We start from the raw sequence: 19472 nt of genomic DNA, 5'->3' as shown, positions 1-19472 counted from the left end.
TCGGATTATGTAAATTTTGATTTAACAATTTTGTATTTAAAAAATAATCACGTGTAAGGCATGTAGTGGATTCTGGCCAAAAGCTAGTCGAAAACTTAGATAGGGACCAAATTTGACTAATATAAATTTGTAAAGGATGTAAAATTACACTTTTAAAACTGAGGGATAAAAAAAGTTATTTTGCAAAATATGAAGGACGTTTTGAATGATTTTTCCTATGATTTTTATTCAAATTACAGATTTCTCTTTAATATTTGTTGCATGTATCCAATCCTACTTGTGTAAAAGAGTTTCTATGGAATAGAAAAGATTAAATTCATAAAATTTGAATAAACAAATCATGAAAATTGAGATGTTTGAAACTTGCTAGGCACTAGAACCAAATTTTATACCCAAAAAAAAACCAAACCCAAACAGAAAGCTAAACCACATATGGAGGCATTAGAATCAAGTTATCATGATCTGCAAACATAGCTATAATTTTTTTTCTTGGGACATGGTCCTCACCTAAAACACGGTAGGTTTATTAAAAACTCGCTGGTCCAAACGAAGCGTTGCCTCAAGAACAATCTTGTAATCTTCCGCACTTGGAAAATCTTGCAATCTAGAGAAAATTCCAGTATAAGGATTGATCTTTAAAAGTTGTTAGGAAATTGCTTAATTTATTTTAGTCAAGTTGTGAGGACTTGCAAATTCCTTATATATTTCTTGAAAATTTCCTTTTATTTGAAAATTATTTGGAAAATACTATTCTAGACCATCTTACTACTCAATCACCCTAGAAAAAGTGCCAATGATCATAGGAAATTAGGGTTTTCCTTTCCGATTTCAATTCGAAGTGAAATAGGGTTTTTCGTGTACCCGTAGTGTAATTATCCGGTATGGAGTAAGGATCAAATTTGGTACTTAAGAGTGACTTTTAGGTGAGAAATAATATGTGATTAGAAGCTATGATATAAAGTTAGTGAATAGGAAGTAAAAACCCTAGTACGTATAATTTAAGGAAAACGGTTAGAACTGACGTGTACCGTTCGTTACCGAGTGAGTGCACCAATTTAACCCTACTTTATTTCTTTAATCTCCTCATTTTATTTTGACTAATTAACCCTCAAAATATCTTATACATGAGTCACCATGGTGGGCCAAAGGAAGAAGGAAGAAAACACTAGAAAGGACACATGTCAAGCCCTTATTGCAAGGAGCTTTGACTAATTTGTATCAACCATCATAAAACAAGAATTTAACCAAATCTTCACCATTTCTTCACCACCTTGGCCGAAAATAGAGAGAGAAAAAGGGGAGAGAAACTTCATCTTCATCAACTAAATTTCTTGCCTAATCTTAAACTCCAACCATAAATCTTGTGAATCACTTCACCAAAACTACTCTTTAGGGAAGATTAGAGCTTTGTATGGCAAGATTTTGAAGGAAAGGTTGTGGTCTTCTCCTACAAGCATCCTAGGAAGGTATCATGGCTTTTCACCCTTTTCTTTTTCCCAATTTTGGTTAAATATGGCTAGAAGCTTTTAATTTTGAGTTACAACGGTTAATTAGTCAGTTTTGTTGGAGTTGGGGGGATGATTAGCTAGGGTTTAATTTTCAGCTTTGATCATGATCATATATCCTTTAATTGATGTTATGAAGTTGCTAGTTGGAGGTTTTGATGATTTAAACCTAACAAACATGAAATTCTAGCAACAAAGTTCTAATTCCAGGTTTAAATTCTCACAAAACACCATTCTGCCCGTTTTTGTTTCATCATGATAGAGGCTGAATTAGACTTTGTATAAAACATGAAAGTTGTAGAGAATGATTATTTATAGGTGCCTACAAAATTTCAGCTCAATCGGAGCAATGTATCCTGTGAAAAGACCGAAATACCCCTGCTTCCCTGTATTTATCCGAAACTGATAATCAGATTCTGTAATTGGATGTTTTGACCAGGAATACTACTGATTTGGATGTCAATGTCTTCTTAAGAATTATAGCCTTATATCTTAGCTTTCAAATGGATTTGGAATAACTTGAATTGGAGTTGTAGGTGTTGAGATATGACTGAATAAGTCAGGACTGCAGCAGTACACCGAACTGGAAAATCTGGGGTGGTTTTGGTAAATTTGACCAAGATACATTGTAAACTGGACTGAGTAGCCTTCATCAAAGTTGTAGCTCTCTGTCTTAGCTTCGAAACGGTATACGTTTTACACCAATCCGATAAGAGTAGCCTCGGACGTGTCCATTCCGTAAAACCCTATAAAATCTGTCTTTTACTAAAGCTCATTTCCGCACATGTTGTTAACTTGATTTTGTACTCATATGACTTTGAGCCTATTGAATGGCTATTGTGATGAATTTATATTGTGTATAACTTTGGGATTAGCTGAGGAAAATAATGAAGCCATAAATGGCTGGAAAAGTAGGTAAACACAAAGGGTGTGATGCCCAAATTTATGCTCGAGAACTAGAGAACTATACTTGCAACTTGAGTAAGGGTTAAGAGTGAATATCACTTGAACCATCTAGGATGTTTGCACCTTCTTTTACCGAGGTATATAAGTAAGGATTTGGCCGAACTTATACCCTTGAGAAATAAAATAATGACTACTCGGAGTACGTTTCCTTTGTCACTTCGACTTAAATGGAGATTTCAAAGTTTTACGAGCAAGCATAAGTTTTACAAATATTTTACTCATAGCCTTTGGTTTAAATGTACTCTTTTCACTTCCAAAACTATACTTATATTTTGTACTAGTAGTTATTCGATTTTCTTGGGTTCCCTTAAACTTTAGAGGGGTTTAACTGTAATATTTTCTCTTGGCTATTATTAGGGTTTCTTGGCGATTGAGAGTGTTATCCGGGAGGATACTTTGGACATTATTTTGCTTAAATAGGTGAGTATTCCTTGTTTGTTATATTCTCCTTGACTTCATGACTTGTTGTTATTGTTTGATAATGTATTGAGTGTTTCCAATGATTTCCAAAATGAATTTTCTAGGCGAGCGTGTACTTTATCGCGCTCGACCTAAATGAAACGTGAAATTTTCAACGATTTAATGATTGATACACTAGTTGTGCATGATGTAAGCCTTTTGGCTGAATTGGGCTTTGCCCTTAATTACCGATCGACTCAAGCCAGAAGCGGACTCGGTCGGGCGATATGGTGACCCTGCGTGTGAACGTTGGTATACTCGAGTATTACCTTGTAGGTTGGTGGAGCCTGGCCAACATCCAGGAAGGGGTGAATGAAATGAACGATCGAACGAGGGGTTTACTTACAAAAATGCATTTACAAATGATTGGAGGAATAAGGGGAGTGACAGGAGAACGAACGAACGAACAAATGGCTCCCTGTGAGCCCGTATCCTTTTAATGTATGTGTTATTATCGCTTTCCATTGTAAATGTTTCTTGAATTATTGATTATCGATGGTTAATGTATTGGCTTTGTTGTTGAATATGTGTTCGGAACCTCACTGAGCTTTTAGCTCACCCCTTTAGTTTTGTTTTCCTTAACAGGGGGATGCGAGCAAGGACGAGAGCCCAGTGTAGGTTAGCCTAGTCTAGTTTTGTGTTTTGTAATGGTTCTCGCCCTAGTGCTTGGCACGGGTTGGATGTATGACGAATTGAGAACCTTTGTATATTCGATATTTGTACTTCCTTTTGAGATAGAAATGTATATAAGTTTCGCTTTAAGTTTCGGATTGTTATTTCATTTGATCTTGTGGTTTTATTTCGGATTTGATTGAGGTTTGACTGAGTCCCGGCGAGAGCTGGGCAGGCGGTTCGCCGAACCCTCTAGTTCGCCTTAGGGGGAGGTGGGGCTGTCACAGGTGGTATCAGAGCCTGTTTCGCGTGGTCTCTGCGCGGAGTGAGCCTGGACTGAGTGGTGAATAGGTATGAAGGACTAAGTGCTCGTTCGAGCATAAACTATGAACCCTGAAGTGTTATAGGTCTTAAATCTTTCTCATGGTATCTAAGGACCATAGATAGGTATGTCGGGTAGGAATTTCGATTTGTAGATGGTTTACTCTTGGGACAAGCCAGCTCGAGATGTGAAGTATCTTATTTCGGATTCTCGTGCCCGAGTACTCCAGAATTGAGGCGATGCAAGCTACTAGGTACTTAAGACTTGTATTTTGCAAACATGAACAGGCTTTGTCCGGCTAGAATGAGTATAAGAGATCTGCGGACATCTAGTGAATAGAAAGTTACGTGAGAGACCGGACGGGATTATTTTAACAGGGACTAGGATGATATACCCCCTTTTCTTTTGATTTGTCCTTATACTATTACTCCTTGTCCTTGTTTGTGGTATATTAACATCTACACGTGTACCATTGGCCGCATTTGATTATTTGTTTAATGTGATACGTCTCCTTGATATATGGTGTGTTATGTGTGTATGTGTCTTTTTGTGTATTTGGTGTGCTAGAATTTAGTTATTCTAGTCAACTCACTGCGTTTATTCACTACATTACTTTTGGGGAAAAGAAAAGAAAAGAGAGAGGAAAGAATATATAAATGGAGGGGAGACGTAGTCGTGGACGTGGAGCTAGTTGTGGCCATGGGGCTAGGCAAGCTCAAGAACCGAGAGAAGAAAGAGAAACAGCGGCCGAGCAAGAACATGGACCGAGGGTTGAGGCCGGAGATCAAATGGTGACGGTGATGCAACAAATGACAAATATCCTAGCACGACTGGTAGACCAACAAGGTCAAATACCTATGAATCAACCTCCGAACCCTGAGATAGGAGAAGATCGGGCTCTTGAGAGGTTTCAGAAGTTTGCTCCTCCGAAATTCCTTGGAGGGTCTGATCCGGATGTAGCCGAACAGTGGTTGGAGGCCCTGATCAATATCTTTGCCGCTTTGAACTATACCAAACAAAGACAAGTGAACTTCACAGTGTTCCAATTTGAATGACCAGCCCGAGCATGGTGGAATGTGATTAAAGCAAAGTGGGGAAGAGAACAGACTACATGGACATGGGCAAACTTCCTAAGGGAATTTAACGAGAAATACCTCCCACCTTTAGTTCAAGAAAGGAGGGAGGATGAGTTCCTTGGGCTACGCCAGGGAACCCAAAGTGTGGCCGAATATGAAACAAAATTCACCAAACTGTCCAAGTTTGCTACTGAATTAGTGACCACGGAACAGAGAAGAGTGAGACGGTTTATACAGGGCTTGAATTTGGAAATTCAAGAAGCTCTAGCGGCGGTGCAAGTTAACACTTTTACGGAGGCTCTTGAGAAAGCTCAACGAATTGAAAATGCAAAGGCACAAGTAAAAGCCTCCCAAACTCGAAAAAGAGGTGCATCTGGTAATGTATCTGAGGAACTGAGTGAATTGATAGCACCTCCTAAAGTGCAAAAGGTGAACTTTTTGTCCCACCCACCATGGACAATAGGGGCATTAAATGAACGATCTACAAAAGGAAGTCAAGTAGGCCATGGGGAGATTTTTCAAAAAAGCCAACAAGTGGCTTCTTCCTTGACTTGTGGCTACTGTGGAAAGGCCAATCACACTGAGAGTGATTGTTGGAAGAAAGGCCGGAAGTGTTTGATTTGTGGAAATGGTGACCACCAGGTTAGCAACTGTCCGAGGAAACGGTCACGTGAAAGTAGTACTCAGCAACTGGAGGGCACTAAACCAAAATCAGCGAATGAAAAAGGGAACCGAACAAGAATACCGACAAGGGTATATGCCTTAGGCAACCAACAAGCTCCTGAGCCATCTGAAGGTAAAAATTTCGGGGACGAAATTTCTTAAGGGGGAGAGAGTGTGAGGACTTGCAAATTCCTTATATATTTCTTGAAAATTTCCTTTTATTTAAAAATTATTTGGAAAATACTATTCTAGACCATCTTACTACTCAATCACCCTAGAAAAAGTGCCAATGATCATAGGAAATTAGGGTTTTCCTTTCCGATTTCAATTCGAAGTGAAATACGGTTTTTCGTGTACTCGTAGTGTAATTATCCGGTATGGAGTAAGGATCAAATTTAGTGCTTAAGAGTGACTTTTAGGTGAGAAATAATATGTGATTAGAAGCTATGATATAAAGTTAGTGAATAGGAAGTAAAAACCCTAGTACGTGTAATTTAAGGAAAACGGTTAGAACTGACGTGTACCGTTCGTTACCGAGTGAGTGCACCGATTTAACCCTACTTTATTTCTTTAATCTCCTCATTTTATTTTGACTAATTAACCCTCAAAATATCTTATATATGAGTCACCATGGTGGGCCAAAGGAAGAAGGAAGAAAACTCTAGAAAGGACACATGTCAAGCCCTTATTGGAAGGAGCTTTGACTAATTTGTATCAACCATCATAAAACAAGAATTTAACCAAATCTTCTCAATTTTTTCACCACCTTGGCCGAAAATAGAGAGAGAAAAAGGGGAGAGAAACTTCATCTTCATCAACTAAATTTCTTGCCTAATCTTAAACTCCAACCATAAATCTTGTGAATCACTTCACCAAAACTACTCTTTAGGGAAGATTAGAGCTTTGTATGGCAAGATTTTGAAGGAAAGGTTGTGGTCTTCTCCTACAAGCATCCTAGGAAGGTATCATGGCTTTTCACCCTTTTCTTTTTCCCAATTTTGGTTAAATATGGCTAGAAGCTTTTAATTTTGAGTTAAAACGGTTAATTAGTGAGTTTTGTTGGAGTTGGGGGGATGATTAGCTAGGGTTTAATTTTCAGTTTTGATCATGATCATATATCCTTTAATTGATGTTATGAGGTTGCTAGTTGGAGGTTTTGATGATTTAAACCTAATTAACATGAAATTCTAGCAACAAAGTTCTAATTCCAGGTTTAAATTCTCACAAAACACCATTCTGCCCGTTTTTGTTTCATCATGATAGAGGCTGAATTAGACTTTGCATAAAACATTAAAGTTGTAGAGAATGATTATTGATAGGTGTCTACAAAATTTCAGCTCAATCGGAGCAACGTAGCCTGTGCAAAGACCAAAATACCCCTGCTTCCCTGTATTTATCCGAAACTGATAATCAGCTTCTGTAATAGGAAGACAAAAATGTAGACAAGTTGTTGGAGTATGGTAAAAACAAATAAAAGATAGAAAGAGCTTGAGGGTGAGGGTTTTTATTTCCAAAAATAGAACTATCTTAACGTCTAGGGTTTGGTGCATGGAGGGGCCGCAGTGGCCGCCGCCGGCCACTGGGGGGCCATCTGGGGAAGCGGCAGTGGCCAAATCGTTCGTCGAGGCGCTCGCGGGGTCTCGAAAGGAGGGTACGGTAGTTCCAGATCTGGGGTGTTGTTCGATGCATCGAGGAGAGCCTGCGCTGAGGTTATCCCAGCATGAGTTGAGGTTGCTTTCATCCCCTTTTCAAAATGCATTGGTGGGTCGTTTTCCGTTTCGTCGGCCGCCAATGGAAGTCATTAGGGGTTTCTTTGTGTCGCTTGGGCTCAAAGGGGAGTGTGAAGTCGGTCTCCTGGATTTGAATCATGTTCTGATCAGACCATCGTTAGAGGAGGATTTTACACGTCTCTTTGTGCGTCGTTCCTGGTTTGTGAAGGGTGCGCAGATGCTTATATCCAAATGGACACTGGACTTCAAGGCAAATCAGGACTCCCAGTTCGCGCCTGTGTGGGTGTCCTTGCCTTTTCTTCCGTTGCCTTTATTTAATGCAATGTATATCGCCAAACTGGCTGGGTTGCTGGGAAGATGTCTGAAGATTGACTCGGCGACATTGTCTCTCAGGCGGCCTTCGGTTGCAAGGGTTTTGGTTGAGATGAATGTTTCGAAACTGCCCCCCCGTCGGGTTTGGATTGGGGAGGAGCAGGAGGGGTTTTGGCAGGAGGTGGTGTATGAGAGTTGGCCAAAATTCTGTGGTTTTTGTCAACGTTTTGGTCATGAAGATGGTGAATGTTTTAGGAAGCATCCAGAGCTCAAACTGGACAAACGGGAGGGTAGGGCTGTAGGGAAAACCGTGGAAATATACCTGCCTAAGGGTTCATTTGAACTGCAGGGGCCTAGAGATGATTTTCTGATGCGTGGGGGGAGTCAGCAATGTCCAGGGGGGAGTGAAGAGACGGGACGATGTAGTGAAGGGGTAGGTGTTGAGAATGTTAATCCTGAGGTTTCACCAGGATTGGGTCCGGAGGAGGCGGGGAAGGAAGTGGAGCGGGAGGGTTGTGCCGTGGCGGTGGAGATGGGCTTGGAGGCTCCAGGCTCCTCGAGTCGGGTGGCGGTTTCGGCCCGGTTGGAAGGTGATGCTGGGATAGGTGTTGAGGAAAACGCTGGTGTGAACATTGTGTCGGTCCGAGTGGCAGACTGCCCAGGATCTCCGGACAAAGCAACCGTGGAGGAAGCATTTGGAGGGACGAGGGGGGAAAGTGGGCAGAGGGCAGTGGGGGAGCAGGCGTGTTTCAATTCCTTTGGGATTCTTCAGTCACTTTCAGATTTGGAGGTTCAGGATTTTGAGCGCTTTGCCTCAAGTTCGGCGGGTGGTGCCCGGGCTGTAGGTCAGAGACATAGACGTCAACTCTCGGACGGAGACGTCCCGGGGGAGACTGTGCCATTGGAGCAGCTAAGGAAGTTTCAAGATTTGCTGCAACACCGGTTGCCTTTCGCACCAACCGGATGCGAGGGGCGGAGGAGTGGAGTGGAGCAGGTGAATGTCCAGCAACAATCCTTGGAGGTGCGCCTGCGTGGAGTAAGGCAAAAGGGAGGTAGGCAGGCAAAAGCTCTTTTGAAACAGGTTCCTTCCCAATCTCAAACTCACTATTCTTTGCGGTCTAATGTTAAATCCAATTAAGTTTGTTGTATGGAATATTCGTGGCGCATCTCGCCGGGATTCAATTAGATATTTGCATAACATTTGTAAAACTCATAAGATTCGATTACTTGTTCTGCTGGAACCATTGTCGGACCCTGCTCAAATGGAGGTGGTCCGTCGGTCACTGGGTTTTGATAAGGCTTGGGGGGCACTAAATAACAAGGTTTGGGTGTTCTGGTTTAGTGAGATGACAGTGAACTTTAGGGAATTCGCCGAACAGCTTCTGCATATGCACATTGGGTTCTCTTCGGGGTGCTCGATTCAATTTTCGGCAGTTTATGCTCGATGTTCGAGGGTGGGGCGCCGCGAGTTGTGGTCGGCCATGGAAGGTTTGTCGGGGGAGGTACGTGGTCCGTGGTTAGTGGCAGGGGATTTTAATGTTATTGCCAATATGCAAGAGCGTGTGGGGGGTCCCCGGCTAATCACAGAAATATGGAGGAATTTAATGAGTCGACGGGAATTTGTGGCTTGTCCGAGGTGCCTTTTGATGGTGCTGCATTTACATGGACGAATGGTAGGGTGTGGCAACGCTTGGATAGGGCCTTGATGAATCGGGAGTGGGCGGATGGATTTGATCTCTCACATGTTTCACATTTGGCCAGGGGCCGCTCGGATCATGCACCTCTGCTGATCTGTTGTCAGAATGGGAGTCATCCCAAACGCTCTTTTAAATTCCTCAATGTTTGGAGGAGCCATCCTGGTTTTAACGAGGTGGTTCAGTGCAGTTGGGCGAAGCCGGTGGAGGGTGAGGGGATGGTGAGGTTCTACAATAAGTTGAAAGCGGTGAAGGTTGGTTTACAGGTCTGGAATGTCCAGGTCTATGGGAATGTTTTTGCCAAGGTAAAGGATGCCGAGGTCATTATGAAACAGCGTGAGGAGGAGTTTGATACGAGCCGAGATCCTGCAGCCAGGGCTTCCTTGGAGGAGGCAAAGGCGGTTTACGCAAGGAATTTGGCTGCGGAATGTGCGTATTGGAGACAGAAGGCGGGTATCAAATGGTTACAGGTTGGGGATGCTAATACTGCATACTTCCACTCGCGGTATCGGCAGCGTCGGAATTCCAATTTTGTGGCGCGCATTAAGGATACGGCAGGAGCATGGTTGGAGGATATTCAAGACATTCGAAGGTCAGCAGTGGAGTCCGTATCCTCCTTGTTTGCTTCTGAGCAACATGGGTGGCAGCCTCCAGAGATTCCCTTCACGCTTCCTCAGCTTTCGGCAGCGGATAATGGGATGGTCGCTGCACTTCCGGAGCTGGCAGAATTGCGAGAGGTGGTTTTTGGCCTGGAGGCGGATAGTGCACCGGGGCCGGATGGGTTTGGGGCAGGTTTTTATCAAGGGTGTTGGGAGATTATTAAGTCGGATTTGCTGGAGGCGGTGAAGGCATTTTTCCAGGGAATGGGCTTGCCTAGGAGCTTTACTAGCACCTCTATTGTTCTTCTGCCTAAGATTGCGGGTGCCATGTGCTGGAAAGATTTTAGACCAATCAGTTTGTGCAACACCTGCTCCAAAGTAATTTCAAAGCTGGTTGCTTGTCGGTTGGGGAGAGTACTCCCGACTTTAGTCTCACCGTGGCAAACAGGTTTTGTACCTGGACGGGGGATAACGGATAACATTCTGCTCACTCAAGAGTTGGTGATGGATTTAGATAGGCGCTTGCGTCATCCGAATATAATGCTAAAATTGGATATGGAGAAGGCTTATGATAGGATTGAGTGGCCCTTTCTGTTGTTTATGCTGAGGCAATTCGGTTTTCAGGAAAGGGTGGTGGATATGTTCTATAGGTTGGTGTCTAATAATTGGTTTTCGGTCTTGGTAAATGGTGAGGCTGCTGGTTTTTTCAAGTCGACGCGGGGTGTTCGGCAGGGGGACCCGGTGTCTCCCGGTCTTTTCGTGTTAGTAACTGAATTTTTGGGACGAGGCTTGCACCACTTGTTGCTCGGTCGGCCGGAAAGGTTCTTCGTGTCGGCCGGGTCTCAGGTGCCTTATCTTGCTTTTGCAGATGACATGCTTGTTTTTACAAGATGTTCTGAAGAATGCCTGAGTGTAATCAAGGATTTTTCTTGAGGGGTACCAGCAGGCATCAGGTCAGAAGGTGAATGTCAATAAGAGTGCCTTCTTCTTGGCGTCAGGAGCCTCTCTGGGGCAGGAGCAGATGGTAACGAGGGTCCTGGGTTTTCGTAGGGCGGGTTTCCCTTTTACGTATTTGGGTGCTCCTATTTATAAAGGGCGTCGGCTTAGTTTGTTGTTTGACGGCATAGTGGCTAAAATGCGGGCTCATCTTGGGCACTGGAGTACTAAGTTGCTCTCATTTGGGGGTAAGCTGGTTTTAGCGCGGCATGTTCTGGCTTCGTTGCCTATGTACTTGCTTCAGGTGCTGAATTCTCCAAAGGCGGTGCTCACACGCTTGGGTAATATTTGTAACTCCTTTTTGTGGGATCATAAGGGGGAGAAGCGGTTGCATTGGGCCTCATGGGAGAAGTTGTGTTTTCCTACTGATGAAGGGGGTTTGGGATTCAGATCTTTTAAGGACATGGCTAGGGCTTTTGCGGCTAAACTATGGTGGCGTTTTCGGAGTAGTGACTCCATTTGGGCGGAATTCATGCATGTAAAATACAGTACTGGTTGTCACCCGATGGAGGCCTCGTCTGCCCGCCCTTCACCTACTTGGAGACGCCTAGAGGCGATAAGGTTAGTGGTGGAGCCGAAGATTAGGTGGTGTATTGGGGAAGGTCTGGTGGACTTTTGGAAGGATAGATGGGCTTTTGATGAGCCTTTGGAGGTGGTGGTGGCTGGAGTAGAGCACCCGCATTTTCTTGTGTCGGAATTTATTACTAACGATGGATGGGATGAGATTCATCTTGCTCAGTGGGTGTCGGAGTCGGTTATCTCGGTGATCAAGGATATTCCCTTTGAGGTCTCTCAGAAAGATAGATTGGTGTGGACGCCTTCTCCATCGGGTCTTTTTACGGTGAAATCGGCATAGGAGGTGCTGCGCCAACGGAGGAGTCCCTCCTTGGTTGACTCACTCCTTTGGCAGCCAGCTTTGCCAGCAAAAATGGCGTTTTTAGCATGGCGTTTGGTCAGAAAATTTATTCCTTTGGATGTGGTGTTGAAATAGCGGGGGGTGTCGGTTCCTTCCAGGTGTGGGTGTTGTTATGGGGAGGAGGAGGATCTCTTGCATGTGTTTGTGACAGGCTCGATTGCGTCGCAAGTTTGGAAGCGAGTGTCTAGCCGTTTTGGGTTTCAGTTGCGGAATTGCACTACCATGGCTTCGGTTTTCATTGCTTGGTTTCTAACTTCAGATGCATCGGCGAAGAATCATATTAGGGTGATATTGCCAATTGTGGTGTGTTGGTTTATCTGGTTGGCTAGGAACCGGGAGCGTTTTCAAGGAGGGCGTTGGGAGGTCAACGGGATAATTCGAGATGTGGATAATTTTATAGACCAGTTGGGGAAGGCTAATAGGCTTCGTCGGTCCCAGTTCAGGGGTGATGCAGATTGTGAGTGGCTGCGGTTGGTCAGAGGTCATCCTAGGCGAAGGTCCCCATGTGCGATTGCCTGGAATAAGCCGCCCTGTGGAAAGTTAAAATTGAATTCGGACGCCAGTGTGATTCAAGGGAAGGCCACGGGTGGGGGGCTGCTGCGTGACTATCAGGGGAAGTTGATTTTTGCATTTTATAAGGAGTTTGGGGATCAGGGGGTGTTAGAGGCAGAGTGTATGGCGCTCCTGGTTGGGTTGCAGTTGTGTCATCAACGAGGGGTGGTTCCTTCGTTGGTTGAGGTAGACTCCAAGGCGTTGGTTCAGTTGGTTGTCTCAGGGGCGGTTGCGAAGTGGCCATTATGTAATAATTTAAGGAAGGTTAGATGTCTTCTGGAGGGTTTTTCTGCTGCCATCTACCATGTTTTCCGGGAGGCCAATGTACCCGCAGATAGGCTTGCAGCGGTTGGGTTAATGGGTTCCCAGGTGTTTGATCAGGGTCACCAACTGCCGGCGATTGTTCGGTCTGCCATCTTATTGGATTCATGGGGAGTGCCAGGGGTGCGGTGGTTCAGTGAGGATGTTTAGGTTAGCAGCCTTTAGGTGGTCTGTTGGTCCCTCCGTCGTTTTTGGGTGTTGGTGTAGGAGAGTAGAGGCACAGATTGTCTTGGTATGCTCACTGTAAGGGAGTAAGTACTCCTTATTTTCTTTTCGCCTGATGTGGTTTAGTCTGGATTTGTTTGGATTTTTTTACAATAATAAAAGGTAGACCAGAGAAAATTTTTTTTAAAAAAAAAAAAAAAAAAAGGTCTTCAGTTGCATTACTTCTAAATTGAGATTGTTGCACCATTTGTATAAGAGATGGTTTAATCTCAAAATTATTAGCATTTATAGTAAGTCTCACTATGCTCATTCGTAATCCATAAAAAAAAAAGCTTCTGTAATAGGATGTTTTGACCAGGAATACTACTGATTTGGTTGTCAATGTCTTCTTAAGACTTATAGCCTTATATCTTAGCTTTCAAATGGGTTTCGAATAACTTGAATTGGAGTTGTAGGTGTTGAGATATGACTGAATAAGTCAGGACTGCTGCAGTACACTAAACTGGAAAATCTGGGGTTGTTTTGGTAAATTTTACCTAGATACATTGTAAAATGGACTGAGTAGCCTTCATCAAAGTTGTAGCTCTCTGTCTTAGCTTCGAAACGGTATAATTTGCCCACCAATCTGATAAGCGTAGCCTCGGATGTGTCCATTCCGCAAAACCCTATCAAATCTGTCTTTTACTAAAGCTCATTTCCGCACATGTTGTTAACTTGATTTTGTACTCATATGACTTTGAGCCTATTGAATGGCTATTGTGATGAATTTATATTGTGTATAACTTTGGGATTAGCTGAGGAAAATAATGAAGCCATAAATGGCTGGAAAAGTAGGTAAACACAAAGGGTGTGATGCCCAAATTTATGCTCGAGAACTAGAGAACTATACTTGCAACTTGAGTAAGGGTTAAGAGTGAATATCACTTGAACCATCTAGGATGTTTGCACCTTCTTTTACCGAGGTATATAAGTAAGGATTTGGCCGAACTTATACCCTTGAGAAATAAAATAATGACTGCTCGGAGTACGTTTTCTTTGTCACTTCGACTTAAATGGAGATTTCAAAGTTTTACGAGCAAGCATAAGTTTTACAAATATTTTACTCATAGCCTTTGGTTTAAATGTACTCTTTTCACTTCCAAAACTATACTTATATTTTGTACTAGTAGTTATTCGATTTTCTTGGGTTCCCTTAAACTTTAGAGGGGTTTAACTGTAATATTTTCTCTTGGCTATTATTAGGGTTTCTTGGCGATTGAGAGTGTTATCTGGGAGGATACTTTGGACATTATTTTGCTTAAATAGGTGAGTGTTCCTTGTTTGTTATATTCTCCTTGACTTCATGACTTGTTGTTATTGTTTGATAATGTATTGAGTGTTTCCAATGATTTCCAAAATGAATTTTATAGGCGAGCGTGTACTTTATCGCGCTCGACCTAAATGAAACGTGAAATTTTCAACGATTTAATGATTGATACACTAGTTGTGCATGATGTAAGCCTTTTGGCTGAACTGGGCTTTGCCCTTCGTTACCGATCGACTCGAGCCAGAAGCGGACTCGGTCGGGCGATATGGTGACCCTGCGTGTGAACGTTGGTATACTCGAGTATTACCTTGTAGGTTGGTGGAGCCTGGCCAACATCCAGGAGGGGGTGAATGAAATGAACGATCAAACGAGGGGTTTACTTACAAAAATGCATTTACAAATGATTGGAGGAATAAGGGGAGTGACAGGAGAACGAACGAACGAACAAATGGCTCCCTGTGAGCCCGTATCCTTTTAATGTATGTGTTATTATCGCTTTCCATTGTAAATGTTTCTTGAATTATTGATTATCGATGGTTAATGTATTGGCTTTGTTGTTGAATATGTATTCGGAACCTCACTGAGCTTTTAGCTCACCCCTTTAGTTTTGTTTTCCTTTACAAGGGGATGCGAGCAAGGACGAGAGCCTAGTGTAGGTTAGCCTAGTCTAGTTTTGTGTTTTGTAATGGTTCTCGCCCTAGTGCTTGGCACGGGCTGGATGTATGACGAATTGAGAACCTTTGTATATTCGATATTTGTACTTCCTTTTGAGATAGAAATGTGTATAAGTTTCGCTTTAAGTTTTGGATTGTTATTTCATTTGATCTTGTGGTTTTATTTCGGATTTGATTGAGGTTTGACTGAGTCCCGGCGAGAGCTGGGCAGGTGGTCCGCCGAACCCTCTGGTTCGCCTTAGGGGGAGGTGAGGCTGTCACACAAGTTCCTTATTTTGTGTGAAAATAACTAATTTTCTAATTGTTTAGCTACTTGGAGTAGTTTCCAAGTTATTTCCTATTTTGTATTTGTTTAGGAATTATAAATTATTGCCTATTCTGTATAAGTTTAGAAATTAGTATTAGTTTTCTATTGTTATTTGGTTCATGGCCAAATAATGTTATCTGTAAATGGGCAGATTGACATTCTACAAAAAACATCCAAGAAAAGGGATGAGAGAGTTTTTAGTAGGTGAGAGAGTTGTATAAAAATTGGACTTGGTGTGAGAACTCGTAATTTTCCCATTTTCTAGTTTTTATTTGGTTTACTGGCATGTTTTCTGCATTTTCTTTATTGGAAAAGTTTCTAGATAATTTTAATGAGTAAATATAGTTTTTAGATGATTTTTCTAGTATCGGTTAGTTTTTGAGAAATTAAGAGCGTATACCGGACGTGGGACCCACTAATGCGAAAAGTTCGGAAAAATTCGGCCAGTTAGGTTAAGTTTTGGATACTGGGTTTAATTTACCGGGTGTTAAGAGATAATTAGAGGTTACCAAGTGATTTGGTGTGAGAGGAACAAAGAGATAGAGATGCATTAAGGAAGTGACAAGTGTCACTTGGAGATTAGTTTTACCTTTTGACTACTATTCACCTTTTTACCATTTGACCAAATAAACCAAAAATTACCAAAATTATCTTCATTTCCAAGCTCTTGTGGCCGGCCAACTCCAAGGAAGAAAAAAAGAAAAGCTCTCCAAATTCTTGATTCATTCTTGCTCAAATCCAACAAACCCACCATTTAATCTTGCATTTACTCCATAAAAACCCTTAAGTGAGTGGTTGTGACGTGATTAGTGTGACGACCCCACTTCTCCCAAGGGCGAACCCAAGGGTATCGGCGGGCCGCCTGCCTAGCTCGCGCCAGGACTCAAAACTTAAAGCTAATAAAACTCTTCTAAGCCACAAGAACACGATTCATAATATATACAACCACCAAAAGTCTATTTACATCTTCAAAAGCATCAAGCCAAACCGCTCTAATATACTATAACAATAACCAGCAAAAGGTAGACCATAAGAAGGGTCCTTATACAAACCACCAAAACAAAAACAATCATCCTAACTGTTCAACTATTACAAGCCAATCTACCTATACTAGTATACGAGCCAAAATTCCCCGCGTCGGCCCCTGCTAAGGAAAACAAAAGGAAAGGGGTAAGCTAAATGCTTAGTAAGTAAACAGGGGCGAAAGCATAAATTCACATAGCAACAATTACACAATAAGAGTAAAGCAAAAGCAGAAAAGAACAACATCATCTAACAAGGATACGGGTGGCTCCAAAGCCAATTCATATGCCATGCGTGATCTCCTGCCGACACTCCGTCGACCACACTCAATGGTCCGTAGAACTTCACTTGTACACCCACCGACACCTTATCACCCTCACTGGCCAGTCACCTCACAAACTTGCCCGGGCGAACGAAATCACAAACTTGAGCTTGAGTCACAAGCTCGGGTCACAAACTTGGTCACCTTCTCGGTGAACCGGATTCACAAAATTGGTTCATAACATGAACCTACAAACTTGGTGACCTCAGACTAAGTTGGACTGACTTCGACCAAGCCCTAACCGGCTCGAATAGTCCAAACAGGTCTTAGATCGGGCCCACGAACTCACAAACTTTGCAAACTTCACAAACTTTACTCGAAAGTCGCCCCGAGCCACAAGCTCAAGGGTTTTGGTTCCAAAAGGTTCATATACATATGCCAAGTACAATTATACATTCAAATTAGGGTTTAGGTCGAGTGCGATAAAGTACACCCTCGCCTAAGTACCCTTTTCACACATCTCAAACACATAGCAAAGAAAACACACCAAACTGGCCTGAATACTTACTCAGAATCTGAAATAGCAAAAACACGAAGTCGGATCGAAATGAACAGCTAGTAGTGGGCCCCACCAGTTCCGCCCAGCTCACCACCGTCTGAAATAGGAGATTGTGTCACATAATATCGTAAACGGCTACTATCGTGCCTCAAACAAACAAAACGGCAAAAACGGCACGCGCGCACGTACATATGACGGACGGAAACGGAAACGGCCGTTAGCGGAAACGGCAGATTTGACACTCGTTTCTAGTTTACTCATAAGTTGAGCTACGAATATCGGATTAAGGCGTATGAGACACCATATCGAAGCTTAAAGGATGAACAACAATTGTTATGAAGACATCCAGAACTGAAACTGGAGGCTTCAGCCCCAAATGAACCAAACACAATCACATACGAAATCTGGCCAATGCACAAATGGTCAGTTTTGAGTGCAAACTGTTTTCTATGCTACACATGGGCAAAAGAGCTGAAAAATGGCAGTTGGATAGATCATTCCAAATGGAACAACTTTCATGAAGGTCGGAAATCCAAATTCAGAACGGAAGTTGGTCGTCAGGACCAAAACAGATCTGACCAGAAAATGGTCATTTTCACGGGCAGGCCTTATTTGCTCGGCTATATCTCAGGTTCTATAAATCCGATTCATGAAATTCCAAGGGCGTTAGAAAGCTCTGATATAGAGATATAAGTTTTGTGTTTTGGTCGCAAGCCCAAACAGCTTGTAACCTAGTCAAACGTGAAGCCAAAGTTCCAGTCGTAAACTGTCCGGATATAAGAACAGAACAGAATTTGACGGTCAAAACAGGTCTGAGTATTTCGTTTATAACTCAGGTTATACCACTCCGTTAATCCTGAAAATTTACAGGGATATCCAGGACTTAAGGGTCTACAACAATGTAGAAGGCCTCTCAATCCAAATCCTAGTACAACTAAGTCAAAAATGCAGAAAACCAACCCAGAACCGTAATTGCAGGTTTCCAAATCACACAAAACTGTAATCAGTCCAAGTCAGTCTATACAGGTCCAAAAGCATTGATTCCAAAGTCATATGAAAGCTAAGACATCAAGCTACATTTCATCAGAAGACGCCAACAACAAAATCCAAACCAATTCCAGTCAAAACAGACAATTACTATCGCAGTTCGGACATTCTGTTCACCAAAAACAGCAACAGTAAAAACGGCATAACTCACTCTATACTACTCCAAATGCCCTAAAATTTTGCAGGCACTTCAACCTCATCAATATCTACAACTTTCATGTTTTGAGAAAAGTCCAATTCGGCCTCTATCTATGACCTAAAATTTCGGACAGAATGTTCAACCAAGAACCCTAATTTTCCAGAAATTCTTCCAAATCCAAAATTGATTGCAATAATCAACTAGTCACACCTACTAGTGTCATTATAGGCCATTGCCAATCATCATAAACAACCACACCATCATAATCCAATTAAACCAGAAAAATCATCAATAAAATAAAACTTCACCAAATCACTTCAAACCAAGATAAAAACCAGAAATTTCAGCACTTTAATCACTAATAAGCATAACCTAAGCTTCATAAGGTATAGGAGGCTAGTCAAGCACCACTTACCAAGAAAACAAGAGAGAGGAAGTTGTGGAACACCTTAGCTCTTCCAAAAACTTCACCAAACCAACCACTAACACCAACTAGAGAGATTTTATGGAGTAGAAATAGATGGAAGCAAGTATTTTTGGGTGATTTGAGCTAGTTGGGACTTGAAAATTGAAGAAGTTTTCTTCCTTTCTTAGCACAAGAGGGCCGGCCACCAAGGAGAAGAAATGGTGAATTTTTTGAGCAATTTTTAAGATATTTACCTTTTGGTCAAAAAAAGTCAAAAATTGGAATAGTAAATCTTAACTTGGAACCACTAAGAAGGTGACACTTGTCACCTCTTGAATGCAATCTTATCTTTTCTTTTCTCTCTCACATCAATCAAATCACCTCCTCTACTTATCTCCTAACACCCGATAAATTTTACACAGTATCCAGAATTTAACCTAATTGGCCGAATTTTTCCGAACTTTTCGCACTAGTGGGTCCCACATCCGAAATCCGTTCTTATTTTCTCAAAATCTAACCGATACTAGAAAAATCATCTAAAAACTATATTTACTCATAAAAATTATCTGGGGAACTTTTCTAATAAGAAAATGTGGAAAAGCGGCGATAAATAATCTCCACTGAAACTTTCTAATATTGCAACACTAGAGGTTCGCTAATCATTCAAACTTACTAACCTATGTCAAGGCACACACTAGATTACCGAATATAAATTATAGCTTGAACCTTATAATCATAATACGTAAACTAGGATTTTCCAACTTAACCGAATTAGGGTTTCCTTCCTAGCCATAAAACCCTATTTTTCCAAACCAAATATCAAATAACCCTAATATCGACTTACGATCGGACTGGGGCCTC

The 19472-nt window shown here is 42.1% G+C and overlaps 1 protein-coding gene across 1 annotated transcript; it reads left to right on the top strand.

Moving 5' to 3' along the window:
- Positions 1 to 12072: 12072 nt before the first annotated feature.
- LOC113782369 lies at positions 12073 to 12873 on the top strand. The gene has a single exon (XM_027328263.1). The coding sequence runs from the start codon at positions 12073 to 12075 to the stop codon at positions 12871 to 12873; it is 801 nt and encodes a 266-aa protein (XP_027184064.1).
- The last annotated feature ends 6599 nt before the right edge of the window (positions 12874 to 19472 follow it).

This window comes from Coffea eugenioides, chromosome 9 (genome assembly GCF_003713205.1).
Source record: "Coffea eugenioides isolate CCC68of chromosome 9, Ceug_1.0, whole genome shotgun sequence".
NCBI lineage: Eukaryota > Viridiplantae > Streptophyta > Magnoliopsida > Gentianales > Rubiaceae > Coffea > Coffea eugenioides.
The sequence above is the reverse complement of the archived record's forward strand: the minus strand, read 5'-3'. Positions and strand labels throughout refer to the sequence as shown.

Coding starts and splice junctions, on each gene's coding strand:
- LOC113782369 (XM_027328263.1), top strand. CDS start 12,073: ATGGCTTCGGTTTTCATTGCTTGGTTTCTAACTTCAGATGCATCGGCG.